The 25,555-nt window shown below is 39.7% G+C and overlaps 1 protein-coding gene across 2 annotated transcripts in view; it reads right to left on the bottom strand.

Moving 5' to 3' along the window:
- Positions 1–255: 255 nt before the first annotated feature.
- The window catches only part of ccser1 (coiled-coil serine-rich protein 1), a 392,077-nt gene continuing 366,777 nt past the window's right edge, over positions 256–25,555 (bottom strand). For both annotated transcript variants that reach the window (XM_062025898.1, XM_062025897.1), the window contains exon 11: positions 256–2,160. In XM_062025898.1, coding sequence (XP_061881882.1) covers positions 1,633–2,160 — 528 coding nt within the window. In that variant the 3' untranslated portion in view covers positions 256–1,632. The remainder of the gene's footprint in view (positions 2,161–25,555) is intronic.

The following is a 25,555-nucleotide window of genomic DNA, read 5'->3' as shown; positions in this document are numbered from 1 at the left end:
CCAAAAAATAATGAAAAACACATTTCTGGAGAACATCCCACCGTAACACAACATAAACACAACACAACCATTACCCAGAATCCCATGCAGCCCTAACTCTTCCGGTCTACATTATACACCCCCGCTACCACCAAATCCCCCCACATCACAACCCCCCCCCCCCCACCCCCCTCTCCGTGCGTTGGTTGAGCGGAAGAGTTAGGGCTGCATGGGATTCTGGGTATTGGTACCGTCAGTGTAAGATGTGTGGCTGCTGAGTTAGTACGCCTTGCTGTCACTTACGTGAGCAAGCTGAAATTGCAATCTATGTGTGGTTGAGCAGGTACACTGTTAGGGCAGACTGTAGAGGGCGCCAAATGCAGTGTCATCACGCCCTGATATTCGGGAGTCTCCCGGGAAAAATGAGAGGGTTGGCAAGTATGACGCTATCAAGCGCCATTCATTCAAAACTCGCGGGCTGCACTAACATCAAATTTCCACATTAAAGTGCGTGCCGGTGCGTGTGTCGGAGACCCCTGGTTAACATAGCACAAAGCATTTAAGCTTTGTATGCGGTGTTTTTCATTTTAAAATTTTTTTTGTGGCTCCCATTACTTTCTTTAATTTGTGAAACTTGCCAAAATGGCTCTTTGAGTGGTAAAGGTTGCCGACCCCTGGCCTAACCAAATAACTCTAAATTAAGTCTTTGTTACTTAGAATATATTCCCCATACTAAAGTGTTACCAAAAACATATATCTTTGTCTTGAATTTGAAAAAAAAACAACATTTTATTTTTCACTAAAGAAGGGTTTGGTGAATGCGCATATGGAACTGGTGGGGTTCGGTACCTCCAACAAGGTTAAGAACCACTGGACTAGACGTATACGATTTCATTATTTAGCGATTAGGAGTGACAGATTGTTTGGTAAACGTATAGCATGTTCTATATGTTATAGGTATTTGAATGACTCTTACCATAATATGTTACGTTAACATACCAGGCACGTTCTCAGTTGGTTATTTATGCCTCATATAACGTACACTTATTCAGCCTGTTGTTCACTATTCTTTATTTATTTTAAATTGCCTTTCAAATGTCTATTCTTGGTGTTGGGTTTTATCAAATAAATTTCCCCCAAAAATGCGACTTATACTCCGAAAAATACGGTACCCCTAATTTTTGTATTTTTGTTTCTTGTTTTTGAACACTGACTTTTTGCAGTGTGTATTTATTTTATTTGGAGAATGATTAAAAAAAGTATTCGGTGGAATGGCCCAGATATTCAGCGCTCACCTGTGTCCTTTAAAGTGTCTTTTTAAGCATACAGGATGGAGGGCGGTCAGGATGGAGGAGGGGGAGCGAGGATGAATGAGGAGTTTTGGCAACGTGACAATCTTCCTGCAGAGCACACAATCAGCAGTCAGTGGCTCCCAGCAGCAAACGGTCAGAGAAACAAATCAATTCAAAACACCCGGCAATGAGAGTATTTGTTGTGTGCACCCCTGTGGGCGTGAGGACGGTCTAAAATGGCGGATGAGTGCGTTCTTCATACGCTCGCCGTTTGCATGCGAGGGAAATGTCAAAAGATACGAGGGCGCCGAAAAAGAGCAGCGTGGCGGCTGGTGAGTGTTGTGACGACGAGGGCCTGGCCTCAAGTGTCTCTCTGGGTGAGCGCCTGCAGCTCGGCGGTGTGCAGGGAGTGCTGGAGGAAGACGTTTTTGCGGGAGTAGCTGTGCAGGGACAGCGGGCCTCGGGGCGGCTGCCCTAAACGCCCCGTGAACGGGGAGGAGGATGACGAGGAGGAGGCGGAGGAGGAGGAGGAGGAGGAGGACCGGCTGCCGAACGCACGGGGGATGTGGCTGGGCGGGTGATGCTCGCCCCTGCGCGCCCCCGCGCCGCCTCCTGGGGTGAGGGACTCGGACGAGGAGGACACCCTGGAGGTGAAGGATGGAACTGCGGGCCATGGATTTACCCGTGGAAGGGCCGGGGGCGTCTCGTCCCTGGCAGAGGCGGGAGGCTCACTGTGCGCGTAGCGAGGGGGGTGTGCGCTAGTGAGGTCCCCTGCGGGTGGCTGGGGTGGCGCCAGCGGCGCCCCGGCCCGTGCCACCCTTCGCTCCTTTTGTGCCAGGCTGCTGCTGCTGCTGCCTGGTCCGGACCACCGGCCTGCATGGTTGTTGGTCTGACAGAGAGGACACAAGACAAGGGAAAAGGTTACAAATGTGGGAACACTGCAAAAAGTCAGTGTTCAAAAACAAGAAAAATTTTTTTACAAAAATGAGGGGTATTTTACTCGAACTAAGCAGAATTATCTGCCAATAGAACAAGAAAATTTGGCTTGTCAAGACTTTCCAAAACGAGTAAAATTAGCTAACCTCAATGAACTCAAAAATACCTTAAAATAAGTATATTCTCACTAATAACAAGTGGACTTTTCTTGGTACAAAAAAAAAAAGAGACCTTTTTTCTCAATATGTTCTCAAAATATTCTTAAAATAAGTAAATGCTAGTGCCATTATCTTGACATAATGATATGCGCTCGGCATTACATTTCTTGAATCCAGCAAACTTATACTAAAAACTAATTTATTGTTCTTAATGGAAAGGCAACAAGGCAACCGCTTGTTACTCTCGGGGTCTCCTAGCCGCTCAGGCAAATCATATGGTCTAAAAATGCATTTTCCCATCGATAACATGACATCATCGTGCCAAGTGTGTGCTCTTTCAGTCAATTAGTGTGTGTGAGATATATATATATATATATATATATATATATATATATATATATATATATATATATATATATATATATATATATATTGTTCAAATTATTTTGAACAGAAATAGTTAATGCACATTCAGGTAAATTCTTCAAAATTACAATTGAAAAAAAATTTGGCTGGGGGCCGGGCTATATATATATATATATATATATATATATATATATATATATATATATATATATATATATATATATATATATATATATATATACACAGCCCGGCCCCATATATGTATATAAATATATATATATATATATATATATATATATATATATATATATATATATATATATATATATATATATATATATATATATGTGTGTATATATATATACAGCCCGGCCCCCAGCCAAATTTGTTTTAATTGTAATTTTGAAGAATTTACCTGAATGTGCATTAACTATTTCTGTTCAAAATAATTTGAAATGTCACATGTTAAATATTTGAATATTAACTTTCCAAAACAAGTAAAATAAAATTAAAGCTGCAAGCAGCGATGGACGGGACCGACTTTGAGGGCTCATAAAATCCAAACCGGAGCAGTAATTAAAACTCTTTCATCAAATTTTAATCAGAAGGGTTCAATCTCTCTCCTGTGCTAATTTGAAGCCGACACGACAAACGCGCTCAGAGGAGATAATGTTTGAAAAAAGGTGACTGTTTTTACTCAACTTTTGTTTTGAAGGGGGAATTGCAAACTTCCTGTTCATTTTTGCTGGGGGGTTGTCAGTGTATGAAATATAGGTCTAAGTGAAACCTACATAGAGGTTTTTGTTTCATGTCTCTACGACATTCCTACTGGGAGTTAGAGGCAGTTTTGTCTGTGTTTTATTCCTAGGGGGCGCTAGAGCGCAATTTTAAGTTTTGGGGTTTGGTTTTTGATTAGATCGCAATTTTTGCCAGTCCTGATGTGTGTGTCCAATTTGGTGAGTTTTGAAGCATGTTGAGGGGGTCAAATTACGGCGGTATAATAATAAAACGCTAGAAATACAATAGGGTACTTTGTCCCAAAGGGACATCGGTCCCTAATTAGTTAACCTCAATGAACCCCAAAATACCTTAAAATAAGTATATTCTTACTAATAACAACTGTACTATATGAGTACGTATTTTCTCTTGTTTCATTGAAAATAAAACCGCAAAGTCCATTTGGCTGTCATCTGTTTTAATTATGAGACACAATTGTGTCTAAATCTTTTTTTTTTTTTCATGCTTGAAATAAGAAATTATTACTTTAAAAAAAGTAGTTTTATACTTTAGTGTTGATGACACAGCTTTGCAACAGTTGATATTCTAGTTTCAAGCATGTTTTACTCAATATAGGTCATCAAATCTCAGCAACAAGCTGTTAAATCTTACTGAGATCATTTAGGACCAAAATAATTAAAATAAATAAAACACTCTAACATAAAATCTGCTTAGTGAGAAGAATGATCTTATCAGACAGAAAATAAGCAAATATCACCCTTATTTGAGATATTTAATCTTACTTAGATTTCAGTTTTTGCAGTGTGATGCGTTTAGGTGTCTCCAAGTGGGTGGGACGAGCCAGTTGCAGAAACAATCAGAGGGAGGCAGGGTGTGGGGGGGGTGGGGTTTGCGTGTTCGCCGTCGTTTGTTAATTGGCTGACATTTGGAGAACGAGCATCTCTAGGCTCCTGCAGCTTGTTCTAATTGTTTCCAAACCAAGCGGAACCCTGCTCGCTAAAAGAACCCCGCACACAGAGTGTTGTGCAGCGAGACAGGGCCGGGCGACACGCACACAAATGGACCGTGAGGTTTTTGCACGAAGTCGCAGAGCGCCGCCGTCTAACTGGCTCCCCGGACGCTGCGGCGGCGGCGGCGAGGAGAAGTATGGCAAATAAAGAAGGTGGATGGCACACAAGCCACCTGTTCTCTTTCACACTCCACTGCACCCCCCCCAACCCCTCCCCTCCCTTGTGAAACTCCTCACTGTCGCACTCCCTCGCACACTCAACCGACGCCACGCCACACGCCCGTGTTCTCTGAGGGGATATAAATCGCCGGCAAAATGAAAAATCCTCGTGCTAGCGGATACCCGTTTAGACTGACAAGACCAAAAGCTCACGGTTGCTAAGATACACCAAATACAACGAAGGAGCCTAACGTGACAAGCTGGCATCGTGCCGGGGATCATGTGACACGTTATGATAGCTTAGCATCTCTTTTTGTCTGCAGGTTTGTACAAACTCTGGGTCTCCTTCACTGTCATTGCTACACACGCGACGACGTCTCTATTCGGTTCAAGATAAGAGCTAATATACTCAGCTAATTGTTGAGCTTCAAGTTACACACAACATTGAGATACAAACACTCCAATGTCAAATGTCAAAGTCAACCCGCAAGAAACGACCAAAACATCTGGTCTTACTCGCTGGCATTAGCTCATAACTTTGTTTTCCAAGCATGGGAAGGAAGAAAGTGAGTGTGAAGGACAGTGCTGTTCTAAATGTGTCCACTAGATGTCGCAATAGCAATTCTTTGTATCGATGTAGATCAGGGGTGGGCAATTAATTTTTACCGGGGGCCGCATGAGCAACCCGAGCACTGCTGGAGGGCCACATCGACAATATTTCAATTAAATTTTGCTCAATATTATTTTTGATGTATACCGTAAGATAAATAATAATAATAATAATAATAATTAATAATAATACTTTCATTTAACCTAACTTAACTTTATACCAAAAGCACTGCTTTGGAAATCATTTGTACCCCTTTCAGAGATCACATTTAGTTCCCCTTAAACATCCTCATGTTGCACAATGAAATGTAAGCATAGGATGAAGTGTGTATTCCTGTAACTTTCTCTAGTAACAGCATTCCATGATTAATATAAATAAATTAACATTAATAATAAATGACAGTAAAATAAGCACACGTATGACTGAGGAGTCATAGTGTAACTTTGTGTGGTGTTTGAGTTGTCCGACTTTTTGTGTGGCCATAAACGCACCAGTGGTTTAGTGCTATGCGTGTTGGTGACAGATGACGAGTTGGTTTGTACGGCAGAAAATGACTAGTTTTTCCAGATAGAAGTGTTTTACTCATGTTTTTGGTGTGGTTATGGCCGAATATAAACAGTTTTGCTCAATAAAGTGATGGATATAATTCTTGGCCTCGAAGCTTCTCGATAGACGTTACAATAATTGAACGGTGTTCAATTGAACGGTGTTGACGAACACCGTTAGGGCCGCTTGTTGTCACTGTCACTCAAAGTTGCATTTCAAAATTACACAGAATGAATGTGTTTATTTTGTTTAGAATTCAGATGGGATTTGATTTGGTGCGCGGCATATATTTGCTGTGCGTAGAGGACGCTTGAGCAGTGCGCAATTGGGCAGGCGCGCACCTTAGAGGGAACGTTGCTTGGCAGTCCGTGTCTTGTTGAAAACACGCCATTCGTCATCAACTTTTCTCTTTTTAGCGTCTCGGGGGTAAACCGTGCATCACTTGTCGCTGTGCACCTTCACTCACAGGTTACACACGGACACACGCCCATAAATAACACTTTTCAAAATAAAAGCAGCACAGTTGTATTGCGCGCACGACATAGATGTTTTTTCAACTTTATTTTGTAATTTGTGATTGCAGCTGTTCACATTCACTCACAATCACGCACGCGCATACGTCCACACGGAAGTAATACAAATAACGCTTTTCAAAACAAAAGCAGCACCGTTGTATTGCACACTAGATACTTTTTAAAATTGATTTTGTAATTTATGATTGGCCTCACGCGGGCCGGACAGGGACGCACAAAGGACCGGATGTGGCCCGCGGGCCGCAGAAGGCACAGGTCTGATGTAGATGATGCTACATATGTAAAATCAAATAAAACACATGATGTTAGTGCACCAGTCGAGGAAAATGATCAAACTACATAAATAACATCCTGTAATTTGATTTTTATATTATTTCTTTATCTTGATAGATTGAAAATGAACACCAATGAGTTGACTGATGAAAATGATCACATAATTTATTCAGAAAGTATAAATAACGACAAATAAAGATTGAATACTATCAACCTCAACATGTAAGTGTAAAAAAACAACAACATTATGATTTGTACAATTTCAGAATGTGCTCGTTCTATTTTTAAACAAAGAAAACAATCGGAAGTTATCTTTATTTTTAAGTTATCGTGCCGTGATTTTACCAGTCCGGCCCACGTGGGAGTAGATGTTTCTCCATGTGGCCCCCCATCTAAAATGAGTTTGACACCCCTGTTCTACTGGGTGTAAAACTGTATTATTATATGTTCAAACTAGAGATGTCCGATAATGGCTTTTTTGCCCATATCCGATATTCTGATATTGTCCAACTCTTAATTACCGATACCGATATATATACAGTCGTGGAATTAACACATTATTATGCCTAATTTTGTTGTGATGCCCCGCTGGATGCATTAAACAATGTAACAAGGTTTTCCAAAAAATAAATCAACTCAAGTTATGGAAAAAAATGCCAACATGGCACTGCCATATTTATTATTGAAGTCACAAAGTGCATAATTTTTTTTTAACATGCCTCAAAACAGCAGCTTGGAATTTGGGACATGCTCTCCCTGAGAGAGCATGAGGAGGTTGAGGTGGGCGGGGTTATGGGGGGCAGGGTTTGGGTAGGGGGTTAGCGGGGGGTGTATATTGTAGTGTCCCGGAAGAGTTAGTGCTGCAAGGGGTTCTGGGTATTTGTTATGTTGTGTTCATGTTGTGTTACGGCGCGGATGTTCTCCCGAAATGTGTTTGTCATCCTTGCATGGTGTGGGTTCACAGTGTGGCGCGTATTTGTAACAGTGTTAAAGTTGTTTATACGGCTACCCTCAGTGTGACCTGTATGGCTGTTGACCAAGTATGCCTTGCATTCACTTGTGAGTGTGTCAAAAGCCGTAGATATTATGTGACTGGACCGGCACGCAAATGCAGTGCCTTTAAGATTTATTGGCGCTCTGTATTTCTTCCTATGTCCGTGTACACAGCGGCGTTTTAAAAAGTCATAAATTGTACTTTTTGAAACCGATACCGATAATTTCCGATATTACATTTTAAATATAATGTCGGAAGTCTGATATTATCGGACATCTCTAGTTCAAACCCCGGCCCGAGTCATATCAAAGACTATAAAAATGGGAGCCATTACCTCCCTGCTTGGCACTCAGCATCAAGGCTTGGAATTGGGGGTTTAAATCACTAAAATGATTCCCGAGCGCGGCCACCGCTGCTGCTCACTGCTCCCCTCACCTCCCAAGGGGGTGGAACAAGGGGATGGGTCAAATGCAGAGGGTAATTTCCCCACACCTAGTGTGTGTGTGACTCTCAGTGGTACTTTAACTTAACTTGAATTATACGTATGCTTGCATGTCTTCTGCAGCCGTCTGAGCCACAATTTGAAGCCACCCGGCTTGTGCAAAAAGAGCAAACAGCATAAAGGCCACTTAAATATTTCTTTTCCCCCAACACAAGTCAAACAACCACACTCCCCGGAGCGCCGGCACACATTAGTTATGCACAATAATCATTCCTCTACTATCCAGGCTTTGCAGCTACTTCAATAAAGTCCGCAGACTAACAGGGCGCGCTCTCTTCCCGCCGCACGCACACCGCCTCTGGTTCAACTTGTGTCGACACCCACGCACATTTCATAACGCGGGCTCCTCGGTCCAGCACCTCTCATCTCCGTGTCACGAGCACGTTCCGCAACGGCCGCCAGATGAAGTCGGTTGCTGTGTGACGCGCGCTACCAGTGCTCTACCGTTTTTTTGTTGTTGTTGTTTTTTTGTGAAGTGACCTTTTGCATGGCACTTTGTAAAGGACAAATGGAAATAAGGGCTTTAATTTTAGTATGCGGTGGTGGCGTGCTGTCTTTTTAATTTGCACTTGCACAGTTAAGATCATGAAATGAAATACCATATGTTCACCTTCTTCTATTCAGGCGAGTTTGAGTTGTTATCCTTAAATACGTTTATCCAATAAGAAGACAATATCTATTTTAGATCAATCAAACACCCTGACTCATAGAACCAACTTTTGGTGTTTGCAATCCAGTTTTTCTGAGCAAGCATTTGGGATAAGTTCCAAGGTCAAAACATGTTGCAGGTGTAGTAACCTTTCCAAATTAGCTTTTTTTTTCTTTCCTCAATTTAATTCAGCCCCTGAAGTCAGCTTTTATTAGCAACATGGAATTTAATAAGCATGTCTATCATGGGTAAAGTCAACAAAAAAGTCAAAAAAAAAAAAACAGACTTGAAAAGACGCAGGTGAAGTTTTGAAGCAGTCATTTTCAGGTCATTTCTAGAGATCCTGCACTGCAAAAAGTCAGTGTTCATAAACAAGAAAAAATAAACAAAAAAATTAGGGGTATTTTATTTGAACTAAGCAAAATTATCTGCCAATAGAACAAGCTTGATTTATTAATGCAACTATGAATATCTTCAGCCCGAGACGCCACGTGGGTGTTGCGGGAGACACGGGGAAAAAGTTTTCAATTGAAATACTTTTTTTTTTTTGTCCTAACAAGTAGGGGTGGGTCGGGGGTCAGCAACCCGCGGCTCGTTAGCGCCACCCTAGTGGCTTCCTGCACTGCAAAAAGTCAGTGTTCAAAAACAAGAAAAAAATATACAAAAATGAGGGGTATTTTATTTGAACTAAGCAAAATTATCTGCCTATAGAACAAGAAAATTGTCAAGACTTTCCAAAACAAGTAAAATTAGCTAACCTCAATGAACCCAAAAATACCTTAAAATAAGTATATTCTCACTAATAACAAGTGCACTTTTCCTAACAGAAAAAAAAAAAGATATTTTTTCTCAATATGTTGAAAAAATTTCTTAAATTAAGCTCCTGTAGAACTTTGTAGTGTCTGGCCTGGTTCTGTAGGTTGTCAGTACTTTCAGTCCCTACACTGCAAAAAGTCAGTGTTTGAAAACAAGAAAAAAATACAAAAATTGGGGGTATTTTATTTGAACTAAGCAGAATTATTTGCCAATAGAACAAAAAAAGTCGGCTTGTCAAGACTTTCCAAAACAAGTAAAATTAGCTCACCTCAATGAGCCCAAAAATACCTTAAAATAAGTATATTCTCACTAATAACAAGTGCACTTTTCTTGGTAGGAAACATATTTGCTCAATATGTTGAAAAATATTCTTAAATTATAAATGCTAGTGCCATTATCTTGACATAATGATATGCGCTCGGCATTATGATTTTTTTTTTCATGCTTGAAGTAAGAAATGATTACTTTAAAAAAGTAGTTTTATACTTGTGAGTGTTGATGACACAGCTTTGCAACAGTTGATATTCTAGTTTCAAGCATGTTTTACTCAATATAGGTCATAAAACCTCAGCAACAAGCTGTAATATCTTACTGAGATCATTTAGGACCAAAACCCTTAAAACAAGTAAAACACTCTAACATAAAATCTGCTTAGTGAGAAGAATTATCTTATCAGACAGAAAATAAGCAAATATCACCCTTATTTGAGATATTTACTCTTATTTAGATTTCAGTTTTGCAGTGTGCACTTATCCTGGAGATTTTGTTGCATCTGTTTGTTATTTTTTGCAAATATTAGCTCATTTGGAATTTGATGCCTGTAACATGTGTCAAAAGTGGCAAAAAAGACTGAAAAGTTGAGGAATTCTCACCAAACACTTATTTGGAACATCCCACAGGTGAACAGGCAAATTGGGAACAGGTGGGTGCCATGATTGGGTATAAAAGCAACTCCCATGAAATGCTCAGTCATTCACAAACAAGGATGGGGCGAGGGTCACCATTTTGTCAACAAATGCGTGAGCAAGTTGTCCAACAGTTTAAGAACAACATTTCTCAACCAGCTATTGCAAGGAATTTAGGGATTTCACCATCTACGGTCTGTAATATCATCAAAGGGTTCAGAGAATCTGGAGAAATCACTGCACATAGCATTGAATGCCTGTGACTTTCGATCCCTCGGGCGGTACTGCATCAAAAAGCGACATCAGTGTGTAAAGGATATCACCACATGGGCTCAGGAACACTTCAGAAAACCACTGTCAGTAACTACAGTTGGTCGCTACATCTTTAAGTGCAAGTTAAAACTCTACTATGCAAAGCGAAAGCCATTTATCAACAACACCCAGAAACGCCGCCGGCTTCACTGCGCCTGAACTCATCTACAAACCCTGTTTCCATATGAGTTGGGAAATTGTGTTAGATGTGAATATAAACTGAATACAATGATTTGCAAATCATTTTCAACCCGTATTCAGTCTAATATGCTACAAAGACAACATATTTGATGTTCAAACTGATAAACATTTTTTTTTTGCAAATAATCATTAACTTTAGAATTTGATGCCAGCAACACGTGACAAAGAAGTTGGGAAAGGTGGCAATAAATACTGATAAAGTTGAGGAATGCTCATCAAACACTTATTTGGAACATCCCACAGGTGAACAGGCAAATTGGGAACAGGTGGGTGCCATGATTGGGTATAAAAGTAGATTCCATGAACAAGGATGGGGCGAGGGTCACCACTTTGTCAACAAATGCGTGAGCAAATTGTTGAACAGTTTAAGAAAAACCTTTCTCAACCAGCTATTGCAAGGAATTTAGGGATTTCACCATCTACGGTCCGTAATATCATCAAAGGGTTCAGAGAATCTGGAGAAATCACTGCACGTAGCATTGAATGCCTGTGACTTTCGATCCCTCGGGCGGTACTGCATCAAAAAGCGACATCAGTGTGTAAAGGATATCACCACATGGGCTCAGGAACACTTCAGAAAACCACTGTCAGTAACTACAGTTGGTCACTACATCTTTAAGTGCAAGTTAAAACTCTACTATGCAAAGCGAAAGCCATTTATCAACAACACCCAGAAACGCCGCCGGCTTCGCTGGGCCTGAACTCATCTAAGATGGACTGATGCAAAGTATAAAAGTGTTCTGTGGTCTGACGAGTCCACATTTCAAATTGTTTTTGGAAACTGTGGACGTCGTGCCCTCCGGACCAAAGAGGAAAAGAACCATCCGGATTGTTATAGGCGCAAAGTTGAAAAGCCAGTATCTGTGATGGTATGGGAGTGTAGTAGTGCCCAAGACATGGGTAACTTACACATCTGTGAAGGTGCCATTAATGCTGAAAGGTACATACAGGTTTTGGAGCAACATATGTTGCCATCCAAGCAACGTTATCATGGACGCCCCTGCTTATTTCAGCAAAACAATGCCAAGCCACGTGTTACAACAGCGTGGCTTCATAGTAAAAGAGTGCGGGTACTAGACTGGCCTGCCTGTAGTCCAGACCTGTCTCCCATTGAAAATGTGTGGGGCATTATGAAGCCTAAAATAGCACAAGGGAGACCCCCGGACTGTTGAACAACTTAAGCTGTACATCAAGCAAGAATGGGAAAGAATTCCACCTGAGAAGCTTCAAAAATGTGTCTCCTCAGTTCCCAAACGTTTACTGAGTGTTGTTAAAAGGAAAGGCCATGTAACACAGTGGTGAACATGCGACACTCCTGTAATGTAGTTTTATGTGGGATGGCTTAATGAGGGCCAAAATCCTTCAGCTAAAAACAAACCGGCAGAAAAATGAAAATTCAGCCTTAAACGAGTGTGAGAAGAACAGAAGGAAGAGTCATAAAGACATGATACAAATTGGAAGAGAAAATAATTACCACAAAAGGGGACAGATGTTGCGTATCAAAGCACATCTCCGATCGAAAAGGCGGTGAAAAAAGGAAGTAAAGCCACACCGGTGAGTGTGTGTGTGAGTGTGTGTGTGTGCATAATAAGCAGCGACAGATGGAGACAAAGCAAAAGGTCAAGCACAATGAAAAAAGAGGCGTAAACAAATAAGAGTCAACGGATGCAAGCGACGGTAGAATGAAGACAGATTGCAGAGAAGGTGATCAAAGACGGTGAGAGAAAAAGAAGAGTAACAAACTCAGGTGTCCTCTCCCAAGTACACGCCACATGTCCACCAGCTCAGATGCCATCAATCACATTGAAGGCCTCACTTTTTATTGGCAATGAGGAAATGGACAAAAAAAAAAACTCCACATGGGTTTACGTTTTTTTTTTTTTTAAGTTTTTTTTTTTTTATTTTTTTTTTACAAGCCTTGAGAGTATAATGACTTTGAAACTAAGCAAAAGAAACAATAGACACTGTAAGGGGTGTGTGACACAGCGTAAAGCTTAGTACTGTCATCAATCACACTGCGGGACCCTGCACCACATATGGGCGCGCAGGTGTAATAATGAAGTCCAAAAACACACACCCGATCCTACAAAAAAAAGACAGAAAGGGAAAAGTTTTCTCGATATTTGATTATTACCTTTATAGAAAGGGTTGTCCTGTGGTGTAAAGAATCAGCGCTTACACAATCAGCAGTGGGGATTTTGTAGTAGAAAGGCTAGCACGTGGAGCTTGAATATCTAGTCCAGGTTCTGCCTATAGCAGGGGTGTCTCACTCATTTTAGATCGGGGGGCCACATGCAGAAAAATCTACTCCCAAGTGGGCCGGACTGGTAAGATCACGGCGCGATAACTTAAAAATAATAGTTAGAATAGTATCTAAACGGCGGACATGTAGCCATAAAAATACGACCCCAGGCCCGGCGAAGTCGAGGGCGTTTCTGGGTGTTGTTGATAAACGGTTTTCGCCTTGCATAGGAGAGTTTTAACTTGCACTTACAGATGTAGCGACCAACCGTAGTTACTGACAGTGGGTTTCTGAAGTGTTCCTGAGCCCATGTGGTGATATCCTTTACACACCGATGTCGCTTGTTGATGCAGTACAGCCCGAGGGATGGAAAGTCACGGGCTTAGCTGCTTACGTGCAGTGATTTCTCCAGATTCTCTGAACCCTTTGATGATATTACGGAGCGTAAATGGTGAAATCCCTAAATTCCTTGCAATAGCTGGTTGAGAAAGGTTTTTCTTAAACTGTTCAACAATTTGCATAGGAGAGTTTTAACTTGCACTTACAGATGTAGCGACCAACCGTAGTTACTGACAGTGGGTTTCTGAAGTGTTCCTGAGCCCATGTGGTGATATCCTTTACACACCGATGTCGCTTGTTGATGCAGTACAGCCTGAGGGATGGAAGGTCACGGGCTTAGCTGCTTACGTGCAGTGATTTCTCCGGATTCTCTGAACCCGTTGATGATATTACGGACCGTAGATGGTGAAATCCCTAAATTCCTTGCAATAGCTGGTTGAGAAAGGTTTTTCTTAAACTGTTCAACAATTTGCATAGGAGAGTTTTAACTTGCACTTACAGATGTAGCGACCAACCGTAGTTACTGACAGTGGGTTTCTGAAGTGTTCCTGAGCCCATGTGGTGATATCCTTTACACACCGATGTCGCTTGTTGATGCAGTACAGCCTGAGGGATGGAAGGTCACGGGCTTAGCTGCTTACGTGCAGTGATTTCTCCGGATTCTCTGAACCCTTTGATGATATTACGGAGCGTAAATGGTGAAATCCCTAAATTCCTTGCAATAGCTGGTTGAGAAAGGTTTTTCTTAAACTGTTCAACAATTTGCTCACGCATTTGTTGACAAAGTGGTGACCCTCGCCCCATCCTTGTTCATGGAATCTACTTTTATACCCAATCATGGCACCCACCTGTTCCCAATTAGCCTGTTCACCTGTGGGATGTTCCAAATAAGTGTTTGATGAGCATTCCTCAACTTTATCAGTATTTATTGCCACCTTTCCCAACTTCTTTGTCACGTGTTGCTGGCATCAAATTCCAAAGTTAATGATTATTTGCACAAAAAAAAAAAAAGTTTATCAGTTTGAACATCAAATATGTTGTCTTTGTAGCATATTCAACTGAATATGGGTTGAAAAGGATTTGCAAATCATTGTATTCCGTTTATATTCACATCTAACACAATTTCCCAACTCATATGGAAACGGGGTTTGTAATTGAAAAGTTAGTTTTTCTTTTGAAAAGCCATGTTACATGATAAAATGGCGGGTTTGTCGTAATTTCATAGGATGACATTGATTTGACTTACAAGTTCACAGAACCAATTAATCCATTATCTACATCTGAGGCCTGAAATACTTGGCCAACACCCGCAGACATTCAGCTCATCTCCCTTGCCAACTTGAAGGCACTTTGCAAGATCCGTTCGCCACCAACAATCAAATAAAAGGCAGAGAATGCGACCGAGCCTTCTGTCTCAAGGCCACGATGCACATGCTCCTTTCAACCTGTTGCTGTACATCAACAACCCCCGCCCACCCAGAGGAGTACAAGCCTCTGGCGACATCCCCTCCCATTTACTCGACTGCTATTCATCTACTGCTCACAGGACTTCCTGTCTTCTTACTTGCACTGTCTCACTGTTGTTGGCTCTTTCTAACCTCATCTGCCTTTCATGTTGCAAGACAGATTTCCCTTTGATTGGAGAAAAGAGGAACCGTATCAAAGCGTGTAGTCAAAAATGTTTAGGGTATTAGAAGATCACATCTGAGAACATGAAAACAAAAAAAGTTGTATATTATAAATATAAATATTGAAAAATAGAAACAGGTATTGAAAACACGATTTGAAAAAGTTCAGTTAGACAACTGTCTTTGTTCCCCCCCCAAAAAAACCAGTCCTTAACCCTGTAAGACACCTTGTTGTAAAATTAGAACGTTACCTTTAACCATCCTAAAAAACAATCTGATATATATATTTATTTATTTTTTACCACATTTACATAGTCATTGGGTCCTATTGTTCAGTCTCACAAGGCTATTGGATTGTACATTTGTTTATAAGTCACGCCTTCTGGCCATGAACTCACACAACCTCTCAAGGTTTCCTTCGAACAACATCTATTTGTTTCATTGGACTGGATTCATCAGATTCAAGTAAGTAAAATGTCTTTTATATTTTTTTTGGTTGTTATTACAATGTCTATAGCAGGGGTCACCAACCTTTTTGAAAGCAAGAGCTACTTCTTGGGTAGTGATTAATGCGAAGGGCTACCAGTTTGATACACACTTCAATAAATTGCCAGAAATAGCCAATTTGCTCAATTTACCTTTAACTCTATGTTATTATTAATAATTAATGATATTTACACTTAATTGAACGGTTTAAAAGAGGAGAAAACACCTAAAAAAAATGACTTTTAAATTTTGAAACATAGTTTATCTTCAATTTCGACTCCTTAAAATTCAAAATTCAACCGAAAAAATAGAAGAGAAAAACTAGCTAATTCAAATCTTTTTGAAAAAATTAAAAAAATAATTTATGGAACATCATTAGTACTTTTTCCTGATTAAGATTAATTTTAGAATTTTTATGACATGTTTTAAATAGGTTAAAATCAAATCTACACTTTTTTAGAATATATAACAAATTGGACCAAGCTATATTTCTAACAAAGACAAATCATTATTTCTTCTAGATTTTCCAGAACAAAAATTTTAAAAGAAATTCAGAAGACTTTGAAATAAGATTTAAATTTGATTCTACAGATTTTCTAGATTTGCCGGAATAATTTTTTGAATTTTAATCATAATAAGTTTGAAGAAATATTCCACAAACATTCTTCGTCGAAAAAACAGAAGCTAAAATGAAGAATTAAATTAAAATGTATTTATTATTCTTTACAATAAAAATTTTTTTTTACTTGAACATTGATTTAAATTGTCAGGAAAGAAGAGGAAGGAATTTAAAAGGTAAAAAGGTATATGTGTTTAAAAATCCTAAAATCATTTTTAAGGTTGTATTTTTTCTCTAAAATTGTCTTTCTGAAAGTTATTAGAAGCAAAGTACAAAAAATAATGAATTTATTTAAACAAGTGAAGACCAAGTCTTTAAAATATTTTCTTGAATTTTCAAATTCTATTTGAGTTTTGTCTCTCTTAGAATTAAAAATGTCGGGCAAAGCGAGACCAGCTTGCTAGTAAATAAATAAAATTTAAAAAATAGAGGCAGCTCACTGGTAAGTGCTGCTATTTGAGCTATTTTTAGAACAGGCCAGCGGGCTACTCATCTGGTCCTTACGGGCTACCTGGTGCCCGCGGGCACCGCGTTGGTGACCCCTGGTCTATAGCATGTACATATGCAGTTATTGTGGAACAGAAGCATCAAATTTCATTTAGAGCTTGTTATATAATTGTTGCAATTATACAACAAAATAGCTGGCTTGTTACAGTGGGCTATCAAATGCCTCCTACAACATCTGAAAGGTCAAATTTTTTTTTTTTTAGGTTTTTCTATATTTGGGTCTTACAGGGTTAAAGAAGAGAGATGGTCTTAGGCCATGTCCAATTTTGATTTTTTTTTGTCAAATCTGATCTTTTTAGTGGCCGTTCACGTTACAAAAGAAAATGTGATTTCTAATGTGAATGCAGTCTGACCCCCCATGAAAGGGATACACATTATTTCCAAAGCAGGACCCCCACTCAGACATATAATACTAGTACACAGCTCATGAAAAACAATATGTTATAGTCATTGTAAGTGGGCCAAAACACTTACAGTATATTAGAAAATAATATCATGGAAATGGCTGCTGTCATTTGATTACAATAATAAAACATTGAACTTGTTATTTAGCCATGTTTGGGACAGGTGTGCTGCAGGTCTGACGTCGCTCACATGTGCACCACTGAATGCTCAAGGAGTTGTTGCGTTTGCTCACACATATGGAAAATTAGAGGGAACATTGTTTGGGGGTATCCATAATACGCCGACAGGGAGAAGTTTTTATTTACACGATGAGTCGGGCGTGTCTTGACCTCCACGAACCCCTGAGGCCAACTCACCGAACCCCTAGGGTTCGATCGAACCCAGGTTAAGAACCACTGTCTTAGGCCCTGTCCAATTCGGATTTTTTTTTGTCAAATCTGATCTGTTTAGTGGCCGTTCACGTTACAAAAGAAAATGTGATTTCTAATGTGAATGCAGTCTGACCCACATGCCGACATGACGTCATACGCACTGCAATGTTTATGGAAGTAAACATGGTGTGGAGGGGGCGTGGTCGGCGCGTCTCCTGCGGGAAGGGCGTGTGCAGGAGCCGGCTACGAAGCAGCTGACAGGTGAGTGGATTTCCCAGCTGAAGCGGGTTGTCTAATCACCCGTCTCCCTTATTAGGGGCGCCCGAGGCCATGATGGGAGGAGGAGAGCAGAGAGAGCAGAAAGAAGAGAGAAGAAACACATGCGAGCGAACACCAAAAGAAAGTCCAAGAATATCACCAAAACAGAGCCCTAAAATAACGCCAATAGTGAGTCCAGCCTCCACACCCAAAGAGTCCCCTAAAGCAGTGGTCCCCAACCGCTGCGGCCTGGTACCGGTCCGTGGATCGATTGGTACCAGGCCGTAATTTTTTTTTTTTTGAATTAAATCAACATAAAAAACACAAGATACACTTACAATTAGTGCACCAACCCAAAAAACCTCCCTCCCCCATTTATACTCATTCGCACAAAAGGGTGGTTTCTTTCTGTTATTAATATTTCTGGTTCCTACATTATATATCAATATAGATCAGGGGTCACCAACGCGGTGCCCGCGGGCACCAGGTAGCCCGTAAGGACCAGATGAGTAGCCCGCTGGCCTGTTCTAAAAATAGCTCAAATAGCAGCACTTACCAGTGAGCTGCCTCTATTTTTTAAATTTTATTTATTTACTAGCAAGCTGGTCTCGCTTTGCCCGACATTTTTAATTCTAAGAGAGACAAAACTCAAATAGAATTTGAAAATCCAAGAAAATATTTAAGAGACTTGGTCTTCTTTTGTTAAAATAAATTCATTATTTTTTTTTACTTTGCTTCTTATAACTTTCAGAAAGACAATTTTAGAGAAAAAATACAACCTTAAAAATGATTTTAGGATTTTTAAACACATATACCTTTTTACCTTTTAAATTCCTTCCTCTTCTTTCCTGACAATTTAAATCAATGTTTTTTTTTATTGTAAAGAATAATAAATACATTTTAATTTAATTCTTCATTTTAGCTTCTGTTTTTTCGACAAAGAATATCTGTGAAATATTTCTTCAAACTTATTATGATTAAAATTGAAAAAAAATATTCTGGCAAATCTAGAAAATCTGTAGAATCAAATTTAAATCTTATTTCAAAGTCTTTTGAATTTCTTTTCAAATTTTTGTTCTGGAAAATCTAGAAGAAATAATGATTTGTCTTTGTTAGAAATATAGCTCGGTCCAATTTGTTATATATTCTAACAAAGTGCAGATTGGATTTTAACCTATTTAAAACATGTCATCAAAATTCTAAAATTAATCTTAATCAGGAAAAATTACTAATGATGTTCCATAAATAATTTTTTTAATTTTTTCAAAAAGATTTGAATTAGCTAGTTTTGGTCTCCTTTTTTTCGGTTGAATTTTGAATTTTAAAGAGTCGAAATTGAAGATAAACTATGTTTCAAAATGTAATTGTCATTTTTTTTCGTGTTTTTCTCCTCTTTTAAACCGTTCAATTAAGTGTAAATATCATTAATTATTAATAATAACATAGAGTTAAAGGTAAATTGAGCAAATTGGCTATTTCTGGCAATTTATTTAAGTGTGTATCAAACTGGTAGCCCTTTGCATTCATCCGTACCCAAGAAGTAGCTCTTGCTTTCAAAAAGGTTGGTGACCCCTGATATATATCAATACAGTCTGCAGGGATACAGTCCGTAAGCACGCATGATTGTATTTTTTAATGACAAAAAATAAATACAAATACAAATACAAATTTCAGCAACAAGCTGTAATATCTTACTGAGATCATTTAGGACCAAAACCCTTAAAACAAGTAAATCACTCTAACATAAAATCTGCTTAGTGAGAAGAATTATCTTATCAGACAGAAAATAAGCAAATATCACCCTTATTTGAGATATTTAATCTTCCTTAGATTTCAGTTTTTGCAGTTTACCGCCCGAATGCAGCTGAGATAGGCTCCAGCGATCCCCCGCGACCCCAAAAGGGACAAGCGGTAGAAAATGGATGGATGGAAGTTACAGTTCTTCTCTATGAAAAAGTGTTTTGTGTTCAGAAGTATTGGGTGTAATTGAATTGACATGATTTCTTATAGGAAAAATGACTTGGGTTTCAGTGCAGTTTGGGTGACCTTTGAAAACAAATCGTGAATAATAAAAAAAAAAAAAGATGTACAGGTGTACTTTTAAAAATGCAAAAGTTGCATAAATGTCATGCAAAATGTCAGCATATTAGACTTCAGCAAATCTCACAATACAATCTCCTTTTATGCCCTCAGATTAGCTTCTTCTTGTTTGACAGATTAAGTTGTTAAAATGTGTTTAGTAAATACATACACTGCAAAAAGTCAGCGTTCAAAAACGAGAAAAAAAAAATACAAAAATTAGGGGTATTTTACTTGAATTAAGCAAAATTATCTGCCAATAGAACAAGAAAATTCGGCTTGTCAAGACTTTCCAAAACAAGTAAAATTAGCTAACCTCAATGAACCCAAAAATGCCTTAAAATAAGTATATTCTCACTAATAACAAGTGCACTTTTCTTGGTTGAAAAAAAAAAAAAGAGTCCTTTTTTTCTCAACATGTTGAAAAATATTCTTAAATTAAGTAAATGCTAGTGCCATTATCTTGACGTAATAATATATGCGCTAGGCATTACATTTATTGAAACCAGCAAACTTATACTAAAAACTAGTTTATTTTTTCTCAACATATTAAGAATATTTCTCAATATATATATAAAATATTCTTAAATTAAGTAAATGCAAGTGCCATTATCTTGACATCATAAGTCCTGCCGCCGGCCGCGCAAGTCCCGGGATCCCCAAAATGTCCATAACACACCCAGCCGAGTCCCACGGGAAGTGGGGGAAAAAAGTGAGAAAAGTCAGCAAAAGTCCCCAAAATGTTCAAAATACCTACCCAGGTTCGAGTCCCACAAGTACCGCCGCTGGCCGGGATGCCCAAAATGTCCATAACACACCCAGCAAAGTCCCACGGGAAGTGGGGGACAAAAGTCGGCAAAAGTCCCCAAAATGTTCAAAATACCTACCCAGGTTCGAGTCCCACAAGTACCGCCGCCGGCCGGGATGCCCAGAATATCCATAACACACCCAGCAAAGTCCCATGGGAAGTGGGGGAGAAAAGTGAGAAAAGTTGGCAAAGTCCCCAAAATGTTCAAAATACCTACCCAGGTTCGAGTCCCACAAGTACCGCCGCTGGCCGGATGCCCAAAATGTCCATAACACACCCAGCAAAGTCCCACGGGAAGTGGGGGAGAAAAGTCGGCAAAAGTCCCCAAAATGTTCAAAATACCTACCCAGGTTCGAGTCCCACAAGTACCGCCGCCGGCCGGGATGCCCAGAATATCCATAACACACCCAGCAAAGTCCCACGGGAAGTGGGGGAGAAAAGTCGGCAAAAGTCCCCAAAATGTTCAAAATACCTACCCAGGGTTTGAGTCCCACAAGTACCGCCGCCGGCCGGGGATGCCAGAATATCCATAACACACCCAGCAAAGTCCCATGGGAAGTGGGAGATAAAAGTGAGAAAAGTCGGCAAAAGTCCCCAAAATGTTCAAAATACCTACCCAGGTTCGAGTCCCACAAGTACCGCCGCTGGCCGGAATGCCCAGAATGTCCATAACACACCCAGCAAAGTCCCACGGGAAGTGGGGGGAGAAAAGTCGGCAAAAGTCCCCAAAATGTTCAAAATACCTACCCAGGTTCGAGTCCCACAAGTCCGCCGCCGGCCGGGGATGCCCAGAATGTCCATAACACACCCAGCAAAGTCCCACGGGAAGTGGGAGAGAAAAGTGAGAAAAGTCGGCAAAAGTCCCCAAAATGTTCAAAATACCTACCCAGGTTCGAGTCCCACAAGTACCGCCGCCGGCCGGGATGCCCAAAATGTCCATAACACACCCAGCAAAGTCCCACGGGAAGTGGGGGAGAAAAGTCGGCAAAAGTCCCCAAAATGTTCAAAATACCTACCCAGGTTCGAGTCCCACAAGTCCCGCCGCCGGCATTACATTTCTTGGAACAAGCAAACTTATACTAAAAACTAGTTTATTTTCCTTAATGGAAAGGAACCATTTAAGAAAGTATTTCTAACGTTATAACATTAAGAATATATTTCTTAACTGCGAGAGATCATTTAGGACCAAAACCTTAAAACAAGTAAAACACTCTAACATAAAATCTGCTTAGTGAGAAGAATTATCTTATCAGACAGAAAAAAAAGCAAATATCACCCTTATTTGAGATATTTAATCTTACTTAGATTTCAGGTTTTTGCAGTTTACCGCCCGAATGCAGCTGAGATAGGCTCCAGCGATCCCCGCGACCCCAAAAGGGACAAGCGGTAGAAAATGGATGGATGGAAGTTACAGTTCTTCTCTATGAAAAAGTGTTTTGTGTTCAGAAGTATTGGGTGTAATTGAATTGACATGATTTCTTATAGGAAAAATGACTTGGGTTTCAGTGCAGTTTGGGTGACCTTTGAAAACAAATCATGAATAATAAAAAAAAAAAAGATGTACAGGTGTACTTTTAAAAATGCAAAAGTTGCATAAATGTCATGCAAAATGTCAGCATATTAGACTTCAGCAAATCTCACAATACAATCTCCTTTTATGCCTCAGATTAGCTTCTTCTGTTTGACAGATTAAGTTGTTAAAATGTGTTTAGTAAATACATACACTGCAAAAAGTCAGCGTTCAAAAACGAGAAAAAAAAATACAAAAATGAGGGGTATTTTACTTGAATTAAGCAAAATTATCTGCCAATAGAACAAGAAAATTCGGCTTGTCAAGACTTTCCAAAACAAGTAAAATTAGCTAACCTCAATGAACCCAAAAATGCCTTAAAATAAGTATATGCTCACTAATAACAAGTGCACTTTTCTTGGTTGAAAAAAAAAAAAGAGTCCTTTTTTTCTCAACATGTTGAAAAATATTCTTAAATTAAGTAAATGCTAGTGCCATTATCTTGACATAATAATATATGCGCTAGGCATTACATTTCTTGAAACCAGCAAACTTATACTAAAAACTAGTTTATTTTTTCTCAACATATTGAGAATATTTCTCAATATATATATAAAATATTCTTAAATTAAGTAAATGCAAGTGCCATTATCTTGACATCATAAGTCCTGCCGCCGGCCGCGCAAGTCCCGGGATCCCCAAAATGTCCATAACACACCCAGCCGAGTCCCACGGGAAGTGGGGGAAAAAAGTGAGAAAAGTCAGCAAAAGTCCCCAAAATGTTCAAAATACCTACCCAGGTTCGAGTCCCACAAGTACCGCCGCCTTCCGGGATGCCCAAAATGTCCATAATTTATTATCATTTATTTATAACACACCCAGCAAAGTCCCACGGGAAGTGGGGGAGAAAAGTCGGCAAAAGTCCCCAAAATGTTCAAAATACCTACCCAGGTTTGAGTCCCACAAGTCCCGCCGCCGGCCGGGATGCCCAGAATATCCATAACACACCCAGCAAAGTCCCATGGGAAGTGAGGGAGAAAAGTGAGAAAAGTTGGCAAAAGTCCCCAAAATGTTCAAAATACCTACCCAGGTTCGAGTCCCACAAGTACCGCCGCCTTCCGGGATGCCCAAAATGTCCATAACACACCCAGCAAAGTCCCACAGGAAGTGGGGGAGAAAAGTCGGCAAAAGTCCCCAAAATGTTCAAAATACCTACCCAGGTTCGAGTCCCACAAGTACCGCCGCCGGCCGGGATGCCCAGAATATCCATAACACACCCAGCAAAGTCCCATGGGAAGTGGGGGAGAAAAGTGAGAAAAGTTGGCAAAAGTCCCCAAAATGTTCAAAATACCTACCCAGGTTCGAGTCCCACAAGTACCGCCGCCTTCCGGGATGCCCAAAATGTCCATAACACACCCAGCAAAGTCCCACGGGAAGTGGGAGAGAAAAGTCGGCAAAAGTCCCCAAAATGTTCAAAATACCTACCCAGGTTCGAGTCCCACAAGTACCGCTGCCGGCATTACATTTCTTGAAACCAGCAAACTTATACTAAAAACTAGTTTATTTTCCTTAATGGAAAGGAACCATTTAAGAAAGTATTTCTAACGTTATAACATTAAGAATATATTTCTTAACTGCGAGAGATCATTTAGGACCAAAACCCTTAAAACAAGTAAAACACTCTAACATAAAGTCAGCGTTCAAAAACGAGAAAAAAAAATACAAAAATTAGGGGTATTTTACTTGAATTAAGCAAAATTATCTGCCAATAGAACAAGAAAATTCGGCTTGTCAAGACTTTCCAAAACAAGTAAAATTAGCTAACCTCAATGAACCCAAAAATGCCTTAAAATAAGTATATTCTCACTAATAACAAGTGCACTTTTCTTGGTTGATGCTAGTGCCATTATCTTGACATAATAATATATGCGCTAGGCATTACATTTCTTGAAACCAGCAAACTTATACTAAAAACTAGTTATTTTTTCTCAACATATTGAGAATATTTCTCTATATATATATATATATATATATATATATATATATATATATATATATATATATATATATATATATATATATAATATATATATATATATATATATATATATATATATAAAATATTCTTAAATTAAGTAAATGCAAGTGCCATTATCTTGACATCATAAGTCCTGCCGCCGGCCGCGCAAGTCCCGGGATCCCCAAAATGTCCATAACACACCCAGCCGAGTCCCACGGGAAGTGGGGGAAAAAAGTGAGAAAAGTCAGCAAAAGTCCCCAAAATGTTCAAAATACCTACCCAGGTTCGAGTCCCACAAGTACCGCCGCCTTCCGGGATGCCCAAAATGTCCATAACACACCCAGCAAAGTCCCACGGGAAGTGGGGGGAGAAAAGTCGGCAAAAGTCCCCAAAATGTTCAAAATACCTACCCAGGTTCGAGTCCCACAAGTCCCGCCGCCGGCATTACATTTCTTGAAACCAGCAAACTTATACTAAAAACGAGTTTATTTTCCTTAATGGAAAGGAACCATTTACGAAAGTATTTCTAACGTTATAACATTAAGAATATATTTCTTAACTGCGAGAGATCATTTAGGACCAAAACCCTTAAAACAAGTAAAACACTCTAACATAAAATCTGCTTAGTGAGAAGAATTATCTTATCAGACAGAAAAAAAGCAAATATCACCCTTATTTGAGATATTTAATCTTACTTGGATTTCAGTTTTTGCAGTGTATTTTATGGCAAACTGTTCCAGGATTTGTTCTTCTACTGCCTCCTACATTGTTTTGAAGTGCAAAGTAAGCCACATTACTGCTATGAACTTCATGTCCCCTTTAATGTTGAAGAAGGAAAGTTTGAAATACATCAACTGGGCGATGAGTTTTAATCTATGCTGGGACTTGTGTGGGTGTTTACACATTAGGGCCGACTTCTACGAAGAGCACAAAGGTCGGACTTTACCAGGCTGAATTACAAAACACGGTGTGGGCAAACTCCTTGAAACGTGACCCGGGTCGCCCCAGTCTGCTCTCCATCCTTGCTCCTTTTTGTCTGTCTTTTTATTTCTTTATTTTTTTCCCCTCCCTTGACCTGACTTCTTCGCACATCTCATAACTTCTTCGCCGCCCTTCATTTTGTCCCCTACCTTTTTTTTTTTTTTTTACCCCGTTATGTAACCTGATGCATAAGAATGCCGGCAGCCGCCAGGGCCAACCGAGCGCACCCTGACAGCCCGAGGATTGATGGCAGGCTGCTGCGGTCTGGACACCACACGCCAGGAGACGCCACAGAGAAGTTTGTCCAAATAATTACGAGTTGAA

Source organism: Entelurus aequoreus, linkage group LG17 (assembly GCF_033978785.1).
Source record: "Entelurus aequoreus isolate RoL-2023_Sb linkage group LG17, RoL_Eaeq_v1.1, whole genome shotgun sequence".
NCBI classification, from domain to species: domain Eukaryota; kingdom Metazoa; phylum Chordata; class Actinopteri; order Syngnathiformes; family Syngnathidae; genus Entelurus; species Entelurus aequoreus.
This window is presented reverse-complemented; position numbering and strand designations above follow the sequence as displayed.